The 21,305-nt window shown below is 33.9% G+C and overlaps 1 protein-coding gene across 1 annotated transcript in view; it reads left to right on the top strand.

Annotated features, from left to right (window-relative positions):
- Window positions 1–21,305, top strand: part of LRRIQ3 (leucine rich repeats and IQ motif containing 3) — a 60,811-nt gene that overhangs the window by 4,519 nt on the left and 34,987 nt on the right. Inside the window, exons 2-6 of the mRNA XM_087930025.1 lie at window positions 1,130–1,426; window positions 3,189–3,512; window positions 7,936–8,069; window positions 17,267–17,420; window positions 20,691–20,811. Coding sequence (XP_087786151.1) covers window positions 1,163–1,426; window positions 3,189–3,512; window positions 7,936–8,069; window positions 17,267–17,420; window positions 20,691–20,811 — 997 coding nt within the window. The 5' untranslated portion in view covers window positions 1,130–1,162. The remainder of the gene's footprint in view (window positions 1–1,129; window positions 1,427–3,188; window positions 3,513–7,935; window positions 8,070–17,266; window positions 17,421–20,690; window positions 20,812–21,305) is intronic.

Genomic DNA, 21,305 nt, shown 5'->3' with positions numbered 1-21,305 from the left:
CACTCTGTCAGCTTCTGTGGCTGATAGTGAACTAAAACTTAGCTCTTTCTGGAGGCAGTTCAGTTTTATGCTTGTAAACATTTCTAGCTTAAATTTATTAAATTCAGGAATAATAGAGACTGTAATTCAGCACTAACCCTTTGAGCATCTAGAAAAAACCTACTATATCTAACTACTTTGACAGTTCTTAGAGATTGATTTCAGAATGGGAATCCCCTCTGCAGTAAGTGATAGTTTATCTTTTTTCGGTATAGTCAGTATCTTATTCCTTGGCAAAGTAAGATTTAAAATACATTATTGTCTATTGCTATTGCCAAATCTATTTACTGAATTGGGGTATATACTATTTACAGCTGGTTGTGATTGAAGTGACACATAAGCCTCAGTAATGAATGACTAAAAACAAACACAGAAATAAATAGAATGATTAAAAAATATGATTCTTTAAATAACCATTTTGAAGGCCCTGAACAGTTGACTTATCCTTTATAGATTATAGATCGTTGGTCATTTCTCAATAGAATCATTTCTCTGTAGAACCCTTGAAACCCTCTGCCATTTTATTTTATAAAACAATTTTATAAAATTTTATAATATTTATATATTTGTTTTCAGGATTTAGAAAGCTTTAAAATGAACTCTTTAAAATGGCTTTTAATTCATGTGTTTTATTGATTACAAGGTTATCTATATCATCCACAAATTATCCCAAAGGTCTGGCAATACAATTTATATTGGCTGAATTATATAATTAATGTATCATTATATTTTATTATTTTGTTTGTTATTTTAGTAGATTTGACACAGGAAGGAAATCTGTCATGTAACAAAACAAATCAATAATTTGCCATTGAGAATATTTCTATTCCCTATTTGTGGTGGTATAAGTATGAAGTGTTTTCTTTATCTGATAAAATGTAAAATGGCATTTCTCCACCAGATGTTTACATGCTCTTAAATCTTCTCTTAAATATGTTTTCTTCTTCCTAGCTTCTTTGTTATGGCTTATCTTTTTATAAAACGGGGAATTGTATCGAGCAATTGGATATTTAGTTTATTTATTTGAAGGTTTGTTTTAAAGGAAAGCTGAATAAAGGTAACTTACTGTGTAATCCTTTCTCCCCTTTAGATTTCTCATGGATAAACCATAAAAGAGATAATTATGGAGGAGGAATTTTTAGAATACCTTGTCTGTGTTTCTGAAAAACTACTACTTGAATATGGCCAAACTGCTGATGAAAGAGATGCAAAGAAACTGAGAAATCTGGTTATGGTTAGACTGCATGCATATTTCCTGTATGATCTGCGAAGCATGCCATATTGTGTTTCACTCAAAATATGTGATTTGTCTTGTAATTTTCTTACAAATATTGATGCACTTGAATATTGCATTAATTTAATTAAATTGGATCTCCATAATAATCAGGTGAGTAGTAACGGCTTTAAAAGTGTAATTTTCAAACTAATCTAATATATACAATAGTGACAAATATGTGTAGATCAGGTGTAGGATGTGGGTGAAGGTTCGTTCTCCGAGTTTGTGGGTTGGTTTCTGAATGTTTCGTTACCAGGCTAGATAATATCTTCAGCAGCGTTTAGGAATCTAGCCTGGTAACAAAACTTTAGGAAACCAACCCACAAGCTCTGAGAACAAACCTTCACCTTCAATCTAATCTAGACCAATAGAAGAGAACTCTTAAATGTTTGCATCAAACTAGGTATGTCTTAGTATTATGGAGTTTTCCAATGAAACTGCTTATGGATTCTTAAATCAGTTTATTTTGCTCATTCCAACTGAATAACTAATCTAATGAACACCTTCACACACACACACATATCTATCCTAAAATATGTGTAATATCTTCTTTAAAATTTGATTCTTTTTATGTGTTAGTCATGGGTTATAGGAACCAGGGTTTTATTTCACTGGCAATGCATTTAAAGATTATAGCAATCAGTCACAGTTAAATTTTTATTTCTAGCCTTAATATTGATAAAATTAACTGGCCAAAGCACTATAAATTGATATGGAGTGTTTTGGGGTTTTTTTGGCTCAAAATGTTTGATGTTTAATATCCTTACTCCAAATGGAAGCCTGAAAAATAGCTGTTCTAGATTTTTTTTGTCTTGTTTCATGTGTTGTAGTTTTCCCTTATTTTTCTTTTTTTGTGGAGGAGGGTATTTTACTTCTTTTTTAAAAAAAAAACATTCAGTTTGAATGCTCAACTGACTCAGGATGATAATGTCAGATTCTGTCCCCCTGTTATATGAATAGAGAATCTTAATCATGCCTTTGAAAACCCATGCAACTCTGGTCCAGGAGCTTGCCTTTAATACTTATTTTAGACAATGTATTTTTATCATCATTTTTGTTGATATTTTATACTATATCTATAAAAACACATAATCTAAAATTCATACAACACAAAATTATTTTATAGATCATATACAATTTATGTTATAACTTCCATACAATTATTGCCATATTAAAAGTGTCTTAGGAGTCTCTGTAAATAAAATGTCTGTAGGTAGAGCTGAATTATGAATGAATTATACTAATTCATTCCCCTTGTTTTTAAGTTGTCTAAATCTAGGGGATTAATAGTTAATAATTTCTAATAAATCTTTTAATGCTCCTTAAAAATGCTAGAGGAATTTTTTAAAATAATTTTAGGAAGGTTTTTAGATCATTGTGGTATACCTAAGAATTCATTGTCTCATTTCTGGAATTCTTCCATTCCCTTTAATTGATATATTAGTTACCTACCATGCTGCCAATTTCTATAGGCATTATTAACTGACTGATTTTACACTGAGATATTTTGGTAATTTCTCCACTTTCTTTTTTGCCATTGACCAGTGTTTCTCAATCTTGGCAACTTTAAGTTGCATGAGCTTCAACTCCCTGAATTCCCCAGCCAGCATCTAAACATTCTGAATGTTTTCTATTATGGTATTTCTGTATTGGAAACTTTTAAGGAATTAAAAGTTCATTGGTGGACAATGACTGCCTTTTTTCTCTTTTGTACTTGAAAAGGCAACCTTTGGGAGTACTAAATTGTAATTATGGACCAGATTTGATGGTTGTGCTTTTTGAAGAATTATATACTCTTAAAGTGTAGTAATATATGTATTAAATCATTTTTCATTTTTCTCTCTTTTAAAATTGTTTTTCAATCCTATTTCAGCTAGAATTACTTCCTGGTCCAATGTTTTGGAGATACATGAAGAATTTACAATTATTATATCTACATGATAATGGAATTTCAACACTGGAAGATGTGCATTCATTATCTTTTTGCCCTAATCTTATTGCCCTTACTTTGTATAACACTCCACTGTGCTTGAAAATTGCCTATAGGCACATTGTTGTTAACAGCATTTTTTCACTCAAGGCACTAGACTACTATGTCATTTCTGATGAAGAAATAACTGAAGGTTGGAGACTACCTGAAAAATACAAACCATTTACTCTGAACTTTTTTGTTGACTATTACCCTCTTTCTGGAAAGGTAAACACAAAGTAATTTCACATTATTAAAACGTTATTATGTATGCTTTCTTAGGAACACTAAGTTTTAAATATATCCTCAGTTTGAAAGCATGCAAATGCAAGCAGATAAAAATAGGCACCACTTTGGTGGGAAGGTAACAACGTTCCATGAACTTTGACATATAGGCATGCCAGCCATATGATCACGGAAAGATCTTTGGACAATGCTGGCTTCCTCAACTAGGAAATGTAGATGAGCACCACCCCCTGGAGCCTAAGCAGGGAAAAAATTTTATCTTTACATTCTAACAATCTATCACTTTTATCTGTGTTCAAGCCAGAATCTTTCTATTTAGACTTCAGTGTGGACAAAGATTCTGCCTCTCAAGAGACATCCTGCAAGTAGGTTTGTGAAACATTTGCTTCTCTCAGGAAAAAATAAGTCTCAGTATGAGTATTAATTGTGGAAAGTGGTCATAAATTTAGAATTTAGAATAACAGCGTTGGAAGGGACTTTGGAGGTCTTTTAGTCCAACCCCCTGCCTAGGCAGGAAACCCTACACCACTTCAGTCAAATGGTTATCCAACATCTTTTTAAAAAACTTCCAGTGTTGGAGCATTCATAACTTCTGGAGACAAGTTGTTCCACTGATTAATTGTTCTAACTGTCAGGAAATTTCTCCTTAGTTCTATGTTGCTTCTCTCATTTATTAATTTCCACCCATTGCTTCTTGCTCTACCAGAAAGAGCCGAGATGGCGCAGTGATTAGAATGCAGTGGTTAGGCTACTTCTGCTGATCACAGGTGGCCAGCAGTTTGGCAGTTTGGGTCTCACTGGCTCAAGGTTAACTCAGCCTTCCATCCTTCTGAGGTTGGTAAAATGAGGAGCTAGATTGTTGAGGGCAATAGGCTGACTCTGTAAACGGATTAGAGAGGGATGTAAAGCACTGTGAAGCAGTATATAAGTCCAAGTGCTATTGCTGTTGCTACCCTCAGGTGTTTTGGAGAATAGCTTGACTCCCTCTTCTTTGTGGCAGCCTCTAAGATATCGGGACACTGCTATCCTGTCACCCCAGTCCTTTTCATAAGACTAAATCTCTGATTTGCTCTTAGTATAGTCTCAATATTTATAACTTCAGAAGTGCATTGTATTGAATTCATTGGGAACCATCTCTGGGAAGTGTCACAGGATTTTATTAAACTAGGTAGAGGAGGTGCAGAGTGTTGATTTCCTGCCATTTCCAAAGTGTCTTATTTTAGCTTGCAGATCTCCAAGACAGCTTTGCACACTGAGCATGACTGTGCTTTTAGTGGAGTCTACAAATTGGAGTGAAAATAGGAGGCGGTGAAGGGATTGGCTGCTCAGAAAACTGAGGGGAAGATAAGGGGAATCCATTTATGGCTTCATACAGATTCTACCTGCGAAGAGATTGCAAAATGGCACTCTCCAGCAAGTTTGTCTGAGGGATGGGCGACTATTCATTTTGCCTAAGCCACACTAGGTGCACCTTACATTGTGTTTGCATACTTCCTCTCTTAATTACTTTAGGAAACTGCTTACTACAAACTTCTTCCAAAACATAAGTCATACTATACTGGGAAAGTTTTCTTTCATCCTGGATGAAAGAAGTTCTTAGTAAGTTTAAGGATTAACAAGAAAAGCTTTGATTTTTTTTGGAAAACAGCAAAAGTGGGACTAGAATGTTGATTTTGGAAAGTTAATAGGCTAGATGGACCTGAAAAAACATTTCCTGTAAGGTGTTCAATAATTTATAAAATCGTATATGAAGTTTTTGAAATTAATGTTAAGAAATCCTCCTGTGGGAAAATTTTGCTGAAAGGAAAACAGGCAGATGGTAAGAGGGAACTCGAAGCTGGCTACAGAAAGAACAAAGAATTACTCGTAAAGAATAACAGACTATTAATACGAGGCTGTGCTATTTGACTATAGAAGAAATTAAGGCCTTTTATAACCAGTTTACTCAGAGCTTACAAAATTGTGTGCCATTATAGTGCAAGTATAGAAAAAGAACATATTTTATTGGATTAAACAAACTGATTTGAAGATGGATTTGGAGTTTGTACTGGATTGTAAAAGAAAAAAGATGTGGGTCTGAAAATAAATTTTAAAATGCCATAATAGTCATATGGAAAATAATATCAAAATGGATTTATAAATGAAAACAATTTTAATAATAAAAGGGACATACAAATAATAAATCAGAAGAGTGACTTGGAAAGCAACATATGGAAGGTGGGGTATACAAACAAATAAACAATAAACCAAGGAAATTCATTCTAAGAAGATACAAAGAAAAACTGTTCAAGCTGTTCCAGGAAGGAGACAAAGCAAAACTAAAGAAATCAACTTGTTGAATTAGGTTTGGTGAAAGGCAAACAGTGACAGCATAAGAAACCTATCCCGTTGCTGAATCCTAGTGATGGCAATATCATGGTTTGGGACTGCTTTGCCATTCTGGAGCAGAACGGCTTGCCATCATTGATGGAACTGTGAATTTTGAATTGCATTAGCAAATTCTACAGGAAAATGTCAGGTCATCTGTCAGTGAACTGATTTCAAGACAAAATTTATCATGCAGCAAATCAGTAGCCCAAACATATAGTTGTATGACCGAAGAATTATAAAAGCAGAAGGGAATGATTGAATCAAAATTTTGACTTTGATCCTAGAGAAATATTGTGGAAGGATCTGAAGCACACAGTTCATTCAACTAATCCCTTAGTTGAAGTTGTTCTGTAGGATGACTGAGATATTCCTTAAAGCTGATACATAGGATTGATCAACAATTCACATTCATGTTTAGCTCCAGTGATGGATTTACGGGGTTGGGGGGCACACCAGTTATTGAAAAGCACACAAACACAAATATGTAGCTTTGGATAAATTTTCACAATGAATAAGCAAGTGAAATGTTTTTGATTCATTTGTTCAATTGAGTTCTCTTTATTTAATTTTAAGATGTGTGGAGAGCAGATCACATTGTATGTTATATCTGTACAGAAGTATGAAAATTCAGAAGTGTTTCACAACTTTTAAATAACACTGTATAGTTGAGGCCCATTCTCCCCCTTCTTGGTGAGCAACTCTGAGAAAGAATCTGGATTGCTGTGTCCAAAATACATTAATCTGATATTTTTATTTCCTGGTAGAAATATGAGTTCAGGTAATTATAGTACAATGTTCAGAGAATTAGGTGACTACTACAGTACAAACAATCAGTAGGGGTAGGTGGGTAAGTTTGTAGATGGAAAAAGAATTTTCAGGCAAAACTTAAAATTTCCTGTGAAAAGATGAATCCTGGCATATCTTGATTCATGATTAGGGAAAAAAAAATCAATTCTATTTCAATGAATACTGTATAAGATTTTATTCTGAAGTTTTCTACTAGTAAAAGTGGGTCCTGTTTTTGATCACATATGCTAATAAGACACACTTGCTTATTAGAATCCTTAAATAATACAGAAAGGGAAGTCTTTTAACTGATTTTGTTTGAATTCCGAAATAATGAATTCTAAATTGAGAAAAAAGTGCTATTCATAAAAATTCCTGTTAATCATTCATGAAATTCCTGTATTGTCAAAACATATTACATTCTTCAAAATAGCTTATTGATAACATTCATGGAAGAACATCATGTAATACACACGTAAGTACACACACATTTATTAAATGTATAATATTAAACAATTTAGCAGTTACTGGTTCAATGTACCCAGATGGTGTTCAAGCATTGTTGTCCTGGACATTGTGCTACGAATGCTAGTCAGACATTGAATAGGAACAGATTTGTACAAATAGGATCTGAGAAATATCTTTACATTGTCCCCTAAGCTGTACATGCTGAACAAGATAAAGAGAAGTTAGGACCTTACATGAATCAGTCAAAAATCTAATCAGTAATGAATTATAATTCATTATATTCATCCAGCCAAGAAAGAGCAGTTTGATTCTGAAAGTTCCATTTCTATTGAATTTGTTACTTTTGCTTATTATTTCTCAGCATTAAATTTAGCATCAACTTATAATTTGTGAGCATCCCTGCTTCTAGTTTTGACAGCTATTGACCAAAGCCAGCTAAACTAAAATGGAAAAAATTACTGCTTGGAACAGCAAAAATATATGAAATGCTCCTTGCCAAAAAAAAAAAAAAAATGATGTAAATGTCTGTTTCTATGATAAATGGAACTATAACCAGAGAATAGGAGAAATTTATGACCTCTTATGAGTTCAGTTAAAAAGGTTTACATAAAAGCAATCTATTACCAGAATATATAAAAATTATTTATAAGCCAAAGCAAAATAGCTAGGATGCTTTATCCAAAATAATTGCGTTCAGAAATATCATTTAAAAAGACATAAAGCATAGTTGGTTTTAATGCACTTTGATGAACGTTGCTATATTGCTTTGTTTTATTTTTAGGATACTACATTTCAGGAAGAAATTAAAATAGTAAGAAATATAATTTCCAAGATCAATCAAGTTCTAGTTCATCATTCACCAATCTTGATTATTCAGAGATGGATCAGAGGATATTTAAGTAGAAAAACATGGTGGTAAGTTTATTTTTACTTAGTTTTAAGAAAGTGATATTTTCATGTATCTAATTAAAGTTGCCTTGTCAAATGTCTATGGAGCAATCCTGTAAAGGTTTTAATTGAATATTTTAGAACTGAAAGATATAATTGCTGATTCATTGATTAAGCACTTTTGCTGTCATTGGTTATTTCAGTACTGTAAGAACAAAACTCTATAGTTTGAATTCCCACTAATAGCCTTTGGAAAATGCATTGATTTTAATAGTTCTAAATTTACTTTCTTTAACTCTGAATACTTCCACCAACATCATTGCTTTGTATAAACTTATATATTATGAATGTTTGTGAGGGAAACCCACTGATATTGCACAGATATTCTAAAACTTGATTAACGTACATGGTCACATTTTCAGATTGAATTTTTAAATTCTGTAAAACAAATTTGACATAAAATTGTTAATTTTAAAAAAATCACAAAAGCAATGTAGGTATCTCAGACACAATAGGCACTATAAAATTCTGTGATTTCTACTTATGAGGATTTCTGAAGTTTTCCTTTTTTTTTGTTCTTAGAGCAAATAAGAGCAAATACAGTGCAATCGTTTTCATTTTTTTGTTTGTGAAATTAATACTTGTCTAAACTAGCTTTATAATCACTGTGTGAAGTTGCTGCAAATTGAATAGATTAATATGTTAATGTGCTATTGTTTCTCAAAAAAAATACAAAAGTTACAAGTAGCGTCATTAGATACAAAATAATTACAGGTGTTTAAATTTAGTAAAGAAAATTTCAAATAATAAGTAAATGCATTTTTACTCACCAAAAACAAATGATTATAATGGGGCTGCCTGATTTTGAATGTGTATGAAATAGCTTGTGACAGTTAAAATTATTTTAGCATTTTTATATATGATATTTCAGGTGTGGGGTCACAACGTATGGTAGTTCATATTTTCTGAGAAGAAAGATTTGGCCAACTTCAAAATGAGTATGCCACAGAGCTTTTGTCTATAGCTGAATTGAGATACTGATCACCAATCTTGAATCAATAGACAGCTATATAGGTAGTCCTCAGCTTACAACCACAGTTGAGCCCAAAAATTTCTGTTTGTTAACATTTGTTAAATGAGTTTGCCCCATTTTACAACCTTTCTTGCCACAGTTGTTAAATGAATCACTGTAGTTGATAAGTTAGCAACCCTGTTGATAAATAAATCTGGCTTCCCCATTGACTTCACTTGTCATAAGGCCACAAAAGGATGGGGATCGCGTGACCCTGGGACACAGCATTGGTCATAAATATGAACCAGTTGACAAGTACCTGGATTTTGATCACACGATCATGGGGATGCTGTATAGGTTGTTACTGTGAAAAACATTCATAAGTCATTTTTTTCAGTGTCATTGTAACTTTGAACAGTCACTAAATAAACTGTTGCAAATCGAGGACTAGCAGTAGTAGGATGAAATTTCTTTCCTTCAGTGGGTCTGTATTAGTCATGTCAATTACCTAATTTTCCTCCAAGGTAATGAGTGACAAAGCCAAGTAGATCACACACAACGTTAAGACTGGTTTTGGACAATTTTGGAATTAGGTCTCTCTGTAATAATGTTTTAGCACCAGTACTGATAATGGAAATGTAACCTGTTGAAGGAACTGCTGTTCACCCATATTTGAATTAACAAAGTAACGGGTGGAAAAGCTTGGTGGATTTTATACATCTTGAAGCTATTTGAATTTAGGTAATATTGGAATAAAGACGGAAATAGCTGCAACTAATGTAAATTGCAGCAGCTGACATGTTAACAACCAATATTATCATGCACCACCAATATTTTGAAAGCTGCATTGGTGATTGGTTGATTTTAGGTTCAATTCAAAATAATTTTACAACCTCTACAATCCTGTGTAACCTAGGAGTGGTTATCTGTGAGACTGCTTACTACAAAGGAATGTTTTTGGAGAATGCTTGCTGGAAATCCCTCAACCTCCACACATAAAGCATATTCCCTTCTATGAAATATCTTCTCAGGTGTAATATCTGCAAACTTGCCTCTGGTATTCAGAAAACTTTTGAAAAGGTGCTTTTCCAGCACATATTTGGGGACTGCAGAGTAATGAAGAGAATAAGTACCTGGGTGTGTTCTAAATGGTTCTAAAAATGTCTGGCTCTATTTTATTATGATAGGATTATGAATGATTATGACTGAAGTATCATAATTTTTATGACTGGGTTGCTCTATGATTACTAATACTGTATTTGTTATTAATTTAGAATTCATTATTAATTTAGAATCTAAACTGAAGCAGCATAAAAGCATTTATAATAAATATTTTAATATCAGTACAGCTAAGGAAAATTTAAGCCTGTCTTACTTAAGAAATGGAGAGAAAAATGAAAGCAATATCATGTGTATACAACAACAACAATGAAGAATATGCTTGTTTCATATTTAGATACATGTTTAGAAAAAATCTTTATTAATAAAAATCTCTAAACTGTGAGTGAAGAACTTCCTAATTAAAATATCCAGCCGACTTTTCTCCTTCTCTTTTCCCACTCAACAACAACTCTATGAGGTGACTTGAGCTGAGAGAGAACGACTGGCCTAAGGTTACCCAGCTGAATTTTTTGCAATCTGGATTAATGCAATCTCTTTGCATTAATCAATATTGACTGATGGAAGACAATTTTACAAAACACACAGTGAGAAATTTAATAAATGCATGTCATATAAATTATATTCAGCAAAAATCATCAGGCAGATTTCTAGCAGGCAGTATTGACATTCTATTCTTGAGAATTTTTTTGTCAAATGTTATCTTAAAACATGAGCGAATGAATTCTTTAAAACTTCATTGTCCAAAATATGGCTATATTTTATATATATTTGGCTTTTATATTAATATATCAAATATACCATTATTAAGTAAGGTTTTAACTTTATATTTCTGAATGTTTCCTAGAGTCTGGCGGAAGATTGGAGAGACTTGTTTTCAAATATGTAGAAACATTAGCTATTGTCTGCTCCCCTCTGCCTCACATTTATGTTCTTCTTCTTCTCCTTTACCAATATTGGGAAGAAAGATATATAGGAAAATCTAAAATGGAAGACCTACCATTTCCTAAGCATAACCATTTGTTTGGCTAAGCAAGTGAGAGGAACATTTCCCTTGTCATTATTATTATTCAATTTCTCCAATTTGTTGATCGGATGGAAAATAAGTGTCATTGCTGAAGCTTCAAGCCTAATTCATTGATGGCTTTGGAAATGAAGGTATGTTGGCTAGTATAGCCTATCTTGACATATTCACAAAAATCCCCATGCCAGTAAAAACAGCAACAGAATATGCTGGCAGAAATTTCCATAACCACTTCAGAGGATATCAAATACGCTACTTTCTCAATAGAATCATGTTCTTTATAGATGCACCAGCCATTCAATTAGCTTTGAATGGATTTAGGATTGCTGTGTAAAGTTTTCCAAGTGATTAAAAGCAGGTGCAGTAGACAGAACTAATCATCTGTAAAGGACAGAGAAGATAGCAGAAAGAGCCAATGGAGAGAAAAAGGCCTTTGCTGCAGTTTTGTATCAATTAACTCCACTTTCTCAGTTAACCATTTCTAACAGAGTCATCTTATGCATTTTTTATGTGATAAATGTGTACTTGGTTCTAAATTCATAAATCTTATTGAAAATGAATGAAAACAAATAGTCAATTTTGTAAAATTAAGAATTTTAAGTATTTTCTTTTCAATTTTTCTAAGGCCTATTTAGCATATTCATTATAATAGTGCAATCAGATATGGGCTGCAATAAAAACCTGATGACCACTACAGGGCAGAAAAGAGTTTTATTAGATGCTTATTTGCTGACTTCTCGTGGTCATCTAGATTGATGCAGTACAGAGCTGGCTGATCTAGATCATCCAATTTTTCTTGGTGGAAATTTGAAATTTGTTTTTGACATTTCTACCCTTTATGGATTACTAAAACTGTTAAAATGCTTCTTGGATGAACATTTAAGACTCTATCTCATTGATCACATGACCACACAAACACCATCATAGTTGTGAATTATTCAGCCACGACATCAAAGGAGTTTATGCTGTATGAAATAATAGAATCTAGTTTTTTCAAGCCCAGTTCTCTGAGGATATGATCACAGAAGTGGAGCAAAATATTAACATGGTTGATTTGATTGCAATTTTGTAATATGCAAGTTTGATTTTCATTATTATTTGTTCCTGGTGTTATTTCCTATACTTGTAAATAGACCTTTTAATTGTTTATTGCATATTAAAGGTAGTATGTTACCAAAAAGCAGGAATGGGTGTAATGACACTACACAATACGGAGCAGCATGCATAGTGGTTTATATTAAGTATGACAAGGTGAAGAGAATGTCTTACTGAAGTGTTATCATCGATATTAAAGTTGCCTGGGTCTTTTTAATGTGATCTCTGAAAGAAAGTATTATTCTGCAAGATACTCTGAATTTAAGTATTGGGTGAACTATACCCCACAGCAGATGATGGTAAATTCATGCTTAGCATCATGATTTATAAGATGAAAAGCACTGACTTGTGCCTTTGTAGTATTTGTACACAGATGGTGCTCTATGAAGCATTCAGAAACCAAGCAAACCACATCTGTCAAAATACTCTCCATCAATTCCAGCATCTTATACTGAGTAAGATTAGAAAGGTTGTCAGTTTAGATCAATGAATCTCATACTGTGCTAGATTGGCTGGTAATTTGTATAGGGCTCAGTTAGCCCAACTAGCTCAGGAACTGCATATATTTTTCTTTGAGGAGTTCAGGTAGACCTTCTTGGCAGTTCAAGAAAAGGAATCATTAAATGTGCCATAAGGCTGTACCACAGGGATGTACTCCTGAATCCTCTCCACTTTCAAACTTACGCTGAAACTGAGAGGTGCCAGGAAGAGGATAGAAGAATACTATAAATGCAGCTTTGCAATAATGTGTTCAGGTCTGAGGGCTAGTCTGCAGGAGTGAATGAAGAAGCACCAGAGGCTGAGAAAGGGAGCTTAATGAATTAGAAAGAAGAAATAACAAACAGTAGAGCTTGAAGCAAAAGGTACTGAAGTTCAGAGATAGTGAAACAAAGAAAAATAGCTGCATAATGATGCTGACTTTGTGTAAGAATGTTCCTTCAGCTAGCATACTCAAAATGCATTATAACCACAACCCCCTAGAATTGTTAGCCAGCTTGCAAATGTTAAAATAGTAATCCTAACATATCTGTGGAGTGCCAGATTGGAAAGGTTGCCTTAAAAGATCTAAGAGTTTGTTTGTTTTCCTGGAAAGGCTTCTTGGAAAATACAAAACAGTTAAATAGAGAGCCATGTAATCATACTACAACTGCTTGTCTATATTTTGTATTGCTTGAAATGAGGCTGAATGTTGACAACCATCTTGTTTGATAACACTCTATTATTTGGCAAGGAAAATGAAATACTTACAACAATAAACTTGTCAGGCTATTATTCTGATAAAGAGTGACAGACAGTGCATTGTTTTGGCAAAAGGTCACATTTTCTTTAAGGAACTGACAATTTACTTCTTTTTAACTAATGTCTTCAGGTTGCTCTTTCCATGAGTCCAATGTATTTTGAAGAGTACAGAAGATACGTAATGCAAAATGCATGTCTTTACATGTTGGCACCATGCTGTGCATCTACAGACAATGCTGAAAACTTGAAAGAGAAATGCAGCTCCGTCAACTCACTTTTCCCTGCTGCTCTGGCACAACAGAAACATAACAGTGATTTTACAAGCCCACATATTTTAAGACTGAAATCATACCCTTAATAGTATGCTTTCACACACATAATAATGGAATGTTTATCCACTGTGCTAATTTGTTTAAAAATTTCAAATTATTATTGTCCCTTCTCTGCGTAATTTCACAAGAGAACACTTAGCTGCTAAATTATTATGACCCTTTTAGGAAACAAGGTTATTTAAGTAAACGCTTCTGTGACTGCTCGTGAACCTTTGGGCTGAAGCTAGATAAGTAAGATGATTATAAAGACAGTTAAAATTGATTTCCTAGCCACTGCGATATTGATCAAGGGAAGTGCTGGCATCATCCTCAAATCTGTATCAAGTTAAAAATTAAGTTGAAAAGGATAATTCCCTTGGTCATTCTTAAAACAGCTCTGTAGAATGGATTGTATTGTTATCCATATTTTGAAATTGGGACGAAGTGGAGACTGCAATGCTGGTCTGGCAAAGGCTAGTCAATATAATAGTGTACTCTAATAACTGTTGTTACAATTGCCATTTAATGAGACCCAGGAAGTGTGCATTCTCTGAGAAAGTGCTTGGCCATTGGTATAGCGTATCCTGTGAATTTCAGATGCTTCTAACCCCTCTGCCCCTTTGTTAACTTGATTCTACCCCACCCCCATGACTACTGGATTAGGACATTGAATGGGTCCATCTGGAGAAAGAATTTAATATATATATATTAAAATTCTTATTATGAATGATTCTTTTATGTTGATTATTTGCTTGGTTTTGCTTTTAATCCCTTGTTAGCCTTCAGTTGCATTTGTGAGTTGGGCAGCTATACAAATTTTTAAATTAGACACAAATGAAATTTGAACTAAAGCCTGTAATATTCAATGGGAGCTATGAGTAAATTTGTAAAGTATGTTACATCCCTATGAAAGCTGACAAGATTATGGCAAATTTTAGTCATACTGATATTCATATTGGGTATTTCAACATACAGTTGAAATGTCTTTCTAATTATAGATCTTAGCCCATTAGGCAAATACTATTCAGTTGAACTGCAAAATACTCCAGTTCTTGAATATGTAGTGCATATTATGTTGGTATTATTTTAATGAGGCATTATTTTAGTTCCATTATTATTATTATTATTATTAAAAATGCCCTTCAGCTTGAGGTAAAATGGAGCCGCTTTAATACAAGATTCTCGTATAGTCAGGTGACTCACAAATTATGCAGCGATTCATAAATTAGTAAGCTAAAAAGGGTTTTTGCTATTGAATGCTGAGGATCTCAGTTGAAAATAAACCTCTCTAAAGAAGAATGACAGGACATGGTTAGTGAATGAAATGTTCAGTGAATAATCTCCTTGAGGCAATCTGTAGAAGAATAGTGCCAAACCCCCTCATTTTCCACAAAGAGCATTTGTAAGTGAAGAGGCCTCCACTGTCAGAGGCTCATCTTTCTTTCACCAAGCGGAAGGCCTTTTCCAATGTTACTGCCATAATAAAAAAGGCATCCCCTCATGGATTATGTTTGGCTTCCATTCTCTCAGTATTTTGGACATCTACACAGGGATGATTTGTTCCAGGCCTGTGATTGTTAGATGGCTTTAGTAATTATTTTACGGTGAATTGTACTTTGTGGCTTAAATTTGCATACTCTACTTTTTATTTACATTTTGTTAAATTTTGCCTGGAATGTTAAAAGGTGGAAAGTAAACATAGGACTTCTATTGATGTACTTAAGTAGCTTAAAGTAATGTACTTGATGTACTTAAGTAGCTTATTATTATGGAAAAGTAAAAAGTTCACCTTCGATGTTAATGCTTTATTCTATTGCAACAGAGAGAGTCAGAAATCAACCCCTTTTTTCCCTTTTCTTTCTCCCCTCCTCACTTGTCTTTCCCCTTTTCCACCCAATTGTGTTTTACTATTTGCTTTTATATTTTATTCTATATTCCAATAAAATGTTTAAATTTAATAAAAATATTTATGACTGCAATTGAGGAATTTTGTTGTAAGTCATTGCAGTTGTGTGTGTAAGTGTGTCACTACATGACTGGACCCAGGTGTTTGATATTTTTAGCAGCAATCGTTAAGCAAATGCAGTGAACATTAAGTGATTGCCATGGTTGTTAAGCAATTCATTATACCCAATGGGTGGGTTTTTCTGCCAGAAATTGGAAGTAATTGCTGGAAACTGGGAAAAAAAATTACAAATCATAGTCATGTGACTGTGGTATGCTGCAAACGCACATAAATGTTAGCTGGTGGCCAAGCACCAAAATGTGATCATGTGACTGGAGGATGGGAGTGCGGTCATTGTAACTTCCAAATCAGGAAGGTTGTAAGTACCTTTTGGGAGACCCATTGTAATTTAGTATAGTTGCTAAGTGACTGGACATAAGTCAAGGACTACCTATAAGACAAAGGACACATGTTAAACATGAATTGTGTACGTGTTGCCCTGAATAGCAATAACAATAGCACTTAGACTTATATACTGCTTTATAGTGCTTTACAGCCATTTCTAAGCAGTTTACAGAGTCAGCATATTGCCCCCAGCAATCTGGGTCCTCATTTTACCTACCTTGGAAGGATGGAAGGATGAATCAACCTTGAACCTGGTCAGATTCAATCTGCCAAATTTCAGGCAGCTGGCTGCAGCAGAGTAGCTTGTAGTACAGCACTCTAATCACTGTACCACCGAGGCTCTTTTGAATGATTGTTTCGGCTAAAGGTAAAGGTTCCCCTCGCACATATGTGCTAGCGTTTCTGGCTCTAGGGAGCGGTGCTCATCTCCATTACAAAGCTGAAGAGCCAGCCCTCCGAAGACATCTCTGGTCATGTGGCCGACATGACTAAACCCCAGAAGGCGCATGGAACGCTCTTACCTTCCCACCAAGGTGGTCCCTATTTTTCTACTTGCATTTTTACATGCTTTCAAACTGCTAGGTTGGCATAACCTGGGACAAGTAACGGGATCTCACTCAGTTAGCAGTGCTAGGGATTCGAATCGCTGAACTACCGACCTTTCTGATTGACAAGCTCAGCGTCTTAGCCACCGAGCCACTTCTATTATCCATATTAGGACATTTAATAAGTTTGCCTAGAATTACATTAAACTGATATTATGAGGTTGAAAGAGATTATATCCAACTGAGTTTTGCACGTTACTTATTAAAATAAAATTAAGACAACTATATCACAGTAGTTTTGTCAGTAGCAGGTTGATGCAGTTTTTCATTTTGTGTTCTCAACAATAATATAAGGATAATGTTTTGACAGGTAATTTTCTGGTTGTTTGCTTTAGAAAATATATGCAACAATCAGCAAGAAAATCATATAAAAATGAAGTACATATAACTTATATTGTTTTGAATGTATGAAATATTAATCCCATTTTAAGTCCTTGAAATAAAATTGTCAAACTATTTTTTTTAATAGCATAAGTCCTATATCTGATGTTCTGTGGTATAAACGTTTCATCAGAGGTAGAAAAAAGCACGTAGCTTCTGTGGATAGTAGTAAAAGCCCTGTCTCTGAAACTGTTAAGCAAGAGCAAACTACAAAATATAAGAGAGGTACACCCGCAATCCAAGTAAGTATACTATTTGTGCTTTTATTTAGAAACAACAGTAATCTGCAGTTTGCATATTGTAACCAAAAAGTTGGTAGATCCAAGGAAAAGCATTAAAAATGTGGCAAAGCAATGCATAGTTCTGATCAGAGTTCTCTGGTAGAATAGTGTTCTGCTCTAATAAAACTAATTATCTAGACCAGAGGTCTCCAAACTTGGCAACTTTAAGACTTGTGGGCTGGCTGAGGAATTCTGGGAGTTGAAGTCCACAAGTCTTAAAGTTGCCAAGTTTGAGGACCCCTGACATAGAGCATGTCAGTACAGAGGTAAATAGAGCCTATTCAGCTTAATCACTTTTTATGTAAAATATCTGTGAAGAGACAATAGAAGGTAAATTATATAGGCTGACCAAATATTTAGTGAAATATCTCTGTGGATATAGAGATACAGAAAAGAGTGAAGAGATGGCTTTCCCCCTAGATGTTAGGCCAGGATGCTAGTGAAGTCCAGTTTGTGGCTTTTTCTGCTGTGAGTTGATCGTTTAGTGCCTTGAATATTACATTACAAATATTTTTAATTGCATTATATTTCTATATAATAGTCTTTTTTATTGTTATTGGTTGATAACTTAGAAGTATATTCTTTTCATTAATAATTTCTGCAGTATATTGTGGTGTTGCTATAGATATAATAAAGCTTGATTTCAGCAAGGTGTTTAATAAGGTACCCAAGATATTCTGATTAAGAAAATAGATTGATGTGGGTTCTATATTGTAATTAAGAGAATTCCTAGCTAGTTCAAGTGTTATATTCTAAATATACCCCATTATGTTTTGTCATCAAACTGCTGCAATCCTTTAAGTGAAGTACCAGAGAGTTCGTTCTTGGCCCATATACTTCTCAATATTTTATTAATGACTTGGACAAGTTTTTGAATGACAAAAATTGGGTGGAATAGCTAATGCTGTAGAAAATGGGAACAAAATGCAAAATTATCTTGCTAGGTTAAAGAAATAGAGTAAGTGATCTAAAATTTATCAAACAGAAATAAAATATAAGGTAGTTAAGTAATTGGAATGCACAGATATAGAATAACAAATCATTGGTTTGTATTACAGTAGTGGCTGATTACAAAGTAAATATGTGTCAGTTGTGTGTTATGGTTACAAAAAAAAAGAGGTGGGGAAATGTTGCATCAATAGAAGTATAGTTCATAGACCACAACAAAGTAATAGTTGTATTTTGTTCTGCTTTGATCAGAATTTACCTTTAATTTTATGTGTATCCTGGTCACCTCATATTAAACAAAATGGGTTAGTCTCAGAAAAGCATGATTAAGGAGATAAAAACTATGCCATATATAGACAGCTTGAAGGAATTGGGAATGTTTAGAAGCTGAATAATTGTAACTCGTTTAAATCTACTGATTTCTGGATTGCATTTTTTTAATTAGCCAGTACAGCATGGGGGGGGAGATTGAGAAAATAAATTGACAAAATGTTACTTTGAACTAACAGATGTAAACATATAATGTGGAATTCTGAAAAGCATAGTTAAGCGCACTAGCATTATTTTATGTCTTAATTGATATTCTTTATTGAAATGAAATAATCCTGGCAGTCTGTTTGGATAAACTATTGGAATGAATTTCAGCACTGATGTGTCTAAATTACATTCAAACGTAAGAGCAAATATTATTAAATCAAACTAGCTGCAATCTGTATTAGAGTGAATGGCTTGAAATAAAAAAGGCTTGTTCATTACTAGGAATTGCAATGATATATTTTAAATTGACATGCAATTACTTCAGTTGTGGTGAGCAACATCTGCTACTGCTTTCTATGATGATGGCCTATGGCTCTGCCGTGTAAACGTCATCAAAGCCTGAATATACATTTCGGTAATACGTCTCTATAAAACTCTTTTAGAAATGATATGTTCCTTTTCCTACAGCAGCTTGATGCACTTGGCTACCAAACACAGCTTCTCTTCCATTATCTTCAAAATAACTCCTCTGTTTTTTTTCTGTGACTTGGCATAAGCTGAACTATCAAACATACACATAGCATTTGGAGTCATTGCACTCTTATTAATAAAACAACTACATTTTAAAAAACTGCCAATAAATATATGAATATTTATATTCTCTGTCTACAAGCAGATTGTTTTAAAGTTCAAGGAATGATGGAAAAAATAAAGTGTTATGTGAAGTCTTCTGGTTTACGTGTCACAGTAACTGCTTTAACTGCTCTCTGAGAGAATACCTAAACTCTATATGGTTTTTAGGTTTCATCCTCCCATGTTCAAAGTGATAAAGCTAATGGAGGGAATCAATTCACTATTTGCTTAAAGGCCATCCCATCCCACTACTTTTTCATTGAGCGTTCAGTTATTGGAAAGAAATCAAAATGTGCTAAGGGAATACCATACTTACCTGGCAAGGGAGATAACATAGACCCATTATATCCGAAGTCTTTCCCTCTTCAATGGGTGTGTAATTTGACTCATTCGATTGGTTTCAGTGACAGGATATACCTTTTAAGAATAAAAAACTAGGATGGGAGGAATAGCAACAAAGCCCATTTCTCCTTCACTTCATTCATTCTGCCTGCAAGAATGCAGTTGGGCTTTGCTGACCTCAGAAACTCATATCTTTGTTTTTCTTTCCAATATGGCAGCTAAGAATTACCTTCTCTATTGGTTATAAGCATTTATGTTAATGAAGCTGGTTAAACAATACTCTCCCTCCATGTCTTCCACTGATAAATGACTATAAAGGCTGAAATCTGCATTTAACCATAGCTTCTACTTATAGATATGTGTAAACAGAGGTTTTCAACTCAAGCAGCTCTGAAGTTATTTTAAAATGCCCTAGGAGTAGCACGTGCTTCTGCTCAGACTAAGAGCTTTTCTTGTTTATTTGCACAGATAAAGCTAAGGTGCCCTTGTCATGTACTCACTGCAAAGAAATGCATCTTGGTGTAACAGATGATGAGTGAAAGGGTTGTTTAGTCTAAAAGCTGGAATTTATTCAAGGAGCATAGAGGTGTGAGGTTGGAACAAGCATTCATTCATCCATGCAAACCATGATGCTACCTAGAGAGACAAACAATTCCCACCACCAGAAAAGGCTAAAAATGAACAAAAAGAATAGCATAATTTTACCGCACTGTTAAATATACAGTAATAAAGTTAATAAAGAAATCTGTGACAAAACAAATGTTGCTGTTTGAAGAATTCTGACATTTCTCTCTCAGAAATCTTTAATGAATGAAATGTTGATTTTAACAGATTATAGACATGAACAATCTTAAAGAATTCCGTTTGACTTTAAGAAGATTAAAATATCCTGTTATCAGACTAGAAGAAAAGAAAAAGATTAAACAAAAGGAATCAAAGTCAACAAAGAAGGGTTAGTTACTTAACTTCTGTAACAAGTGCCATTTCTATAGTATGTATAGACTTCTGAATATTCTTTCACTTTGCTACCTGATAGTTATATCCACTTATTAATCCAATTTCTATCCATTTAGGCTTGTTTGTTTAAGCTTTAATGTTACATACAAATATTTTCATGGGAGCATATGTTAAAAAGACTAGATATATCAACATAATCAGCTTGTTATGTGCAATGTGTCAGGAATGTGCCTTGGTGGCACAGTGGTTAAAATGTAATATTGCAGGCAAAATTTGCCCACAGCCTAGAGTTTGATCCTGACAGACCTCAAGGTTGACTCAGCCTTCCATCCTTCAGAGGTCAGTAAAATAAGGAGCCAGATTTTGGAGGCAATATTCTTATATTGTAAATTGCTCAGAGAGTGCTGTAAAGAGAGGTATATAAGCAGTAATATAAGTCTAAGTGCTATTGCTATATCTTTAAGAAGAATATCATAGATGCCTTAATAA

This window comes from Pseudonaja textilis, chromosome 3, assembly GCF_049901715.1.
Source record: "Pseudonaja textilis isolate UNSWEBS1 chromosome 3, rPseTex1.2, whole genome shotgun sequence".
Lineage (NCBI taxonomy): Eukaryota > Metazoa > Chordata > Lepidosauria > Squamata > Elapidae > Pseudonaja > Pseudonaja textilis.
Note: the sequence above shows the minus strand (reverse complement) of the source record. Positions and strands in the feature narration are given on the sequence as shown.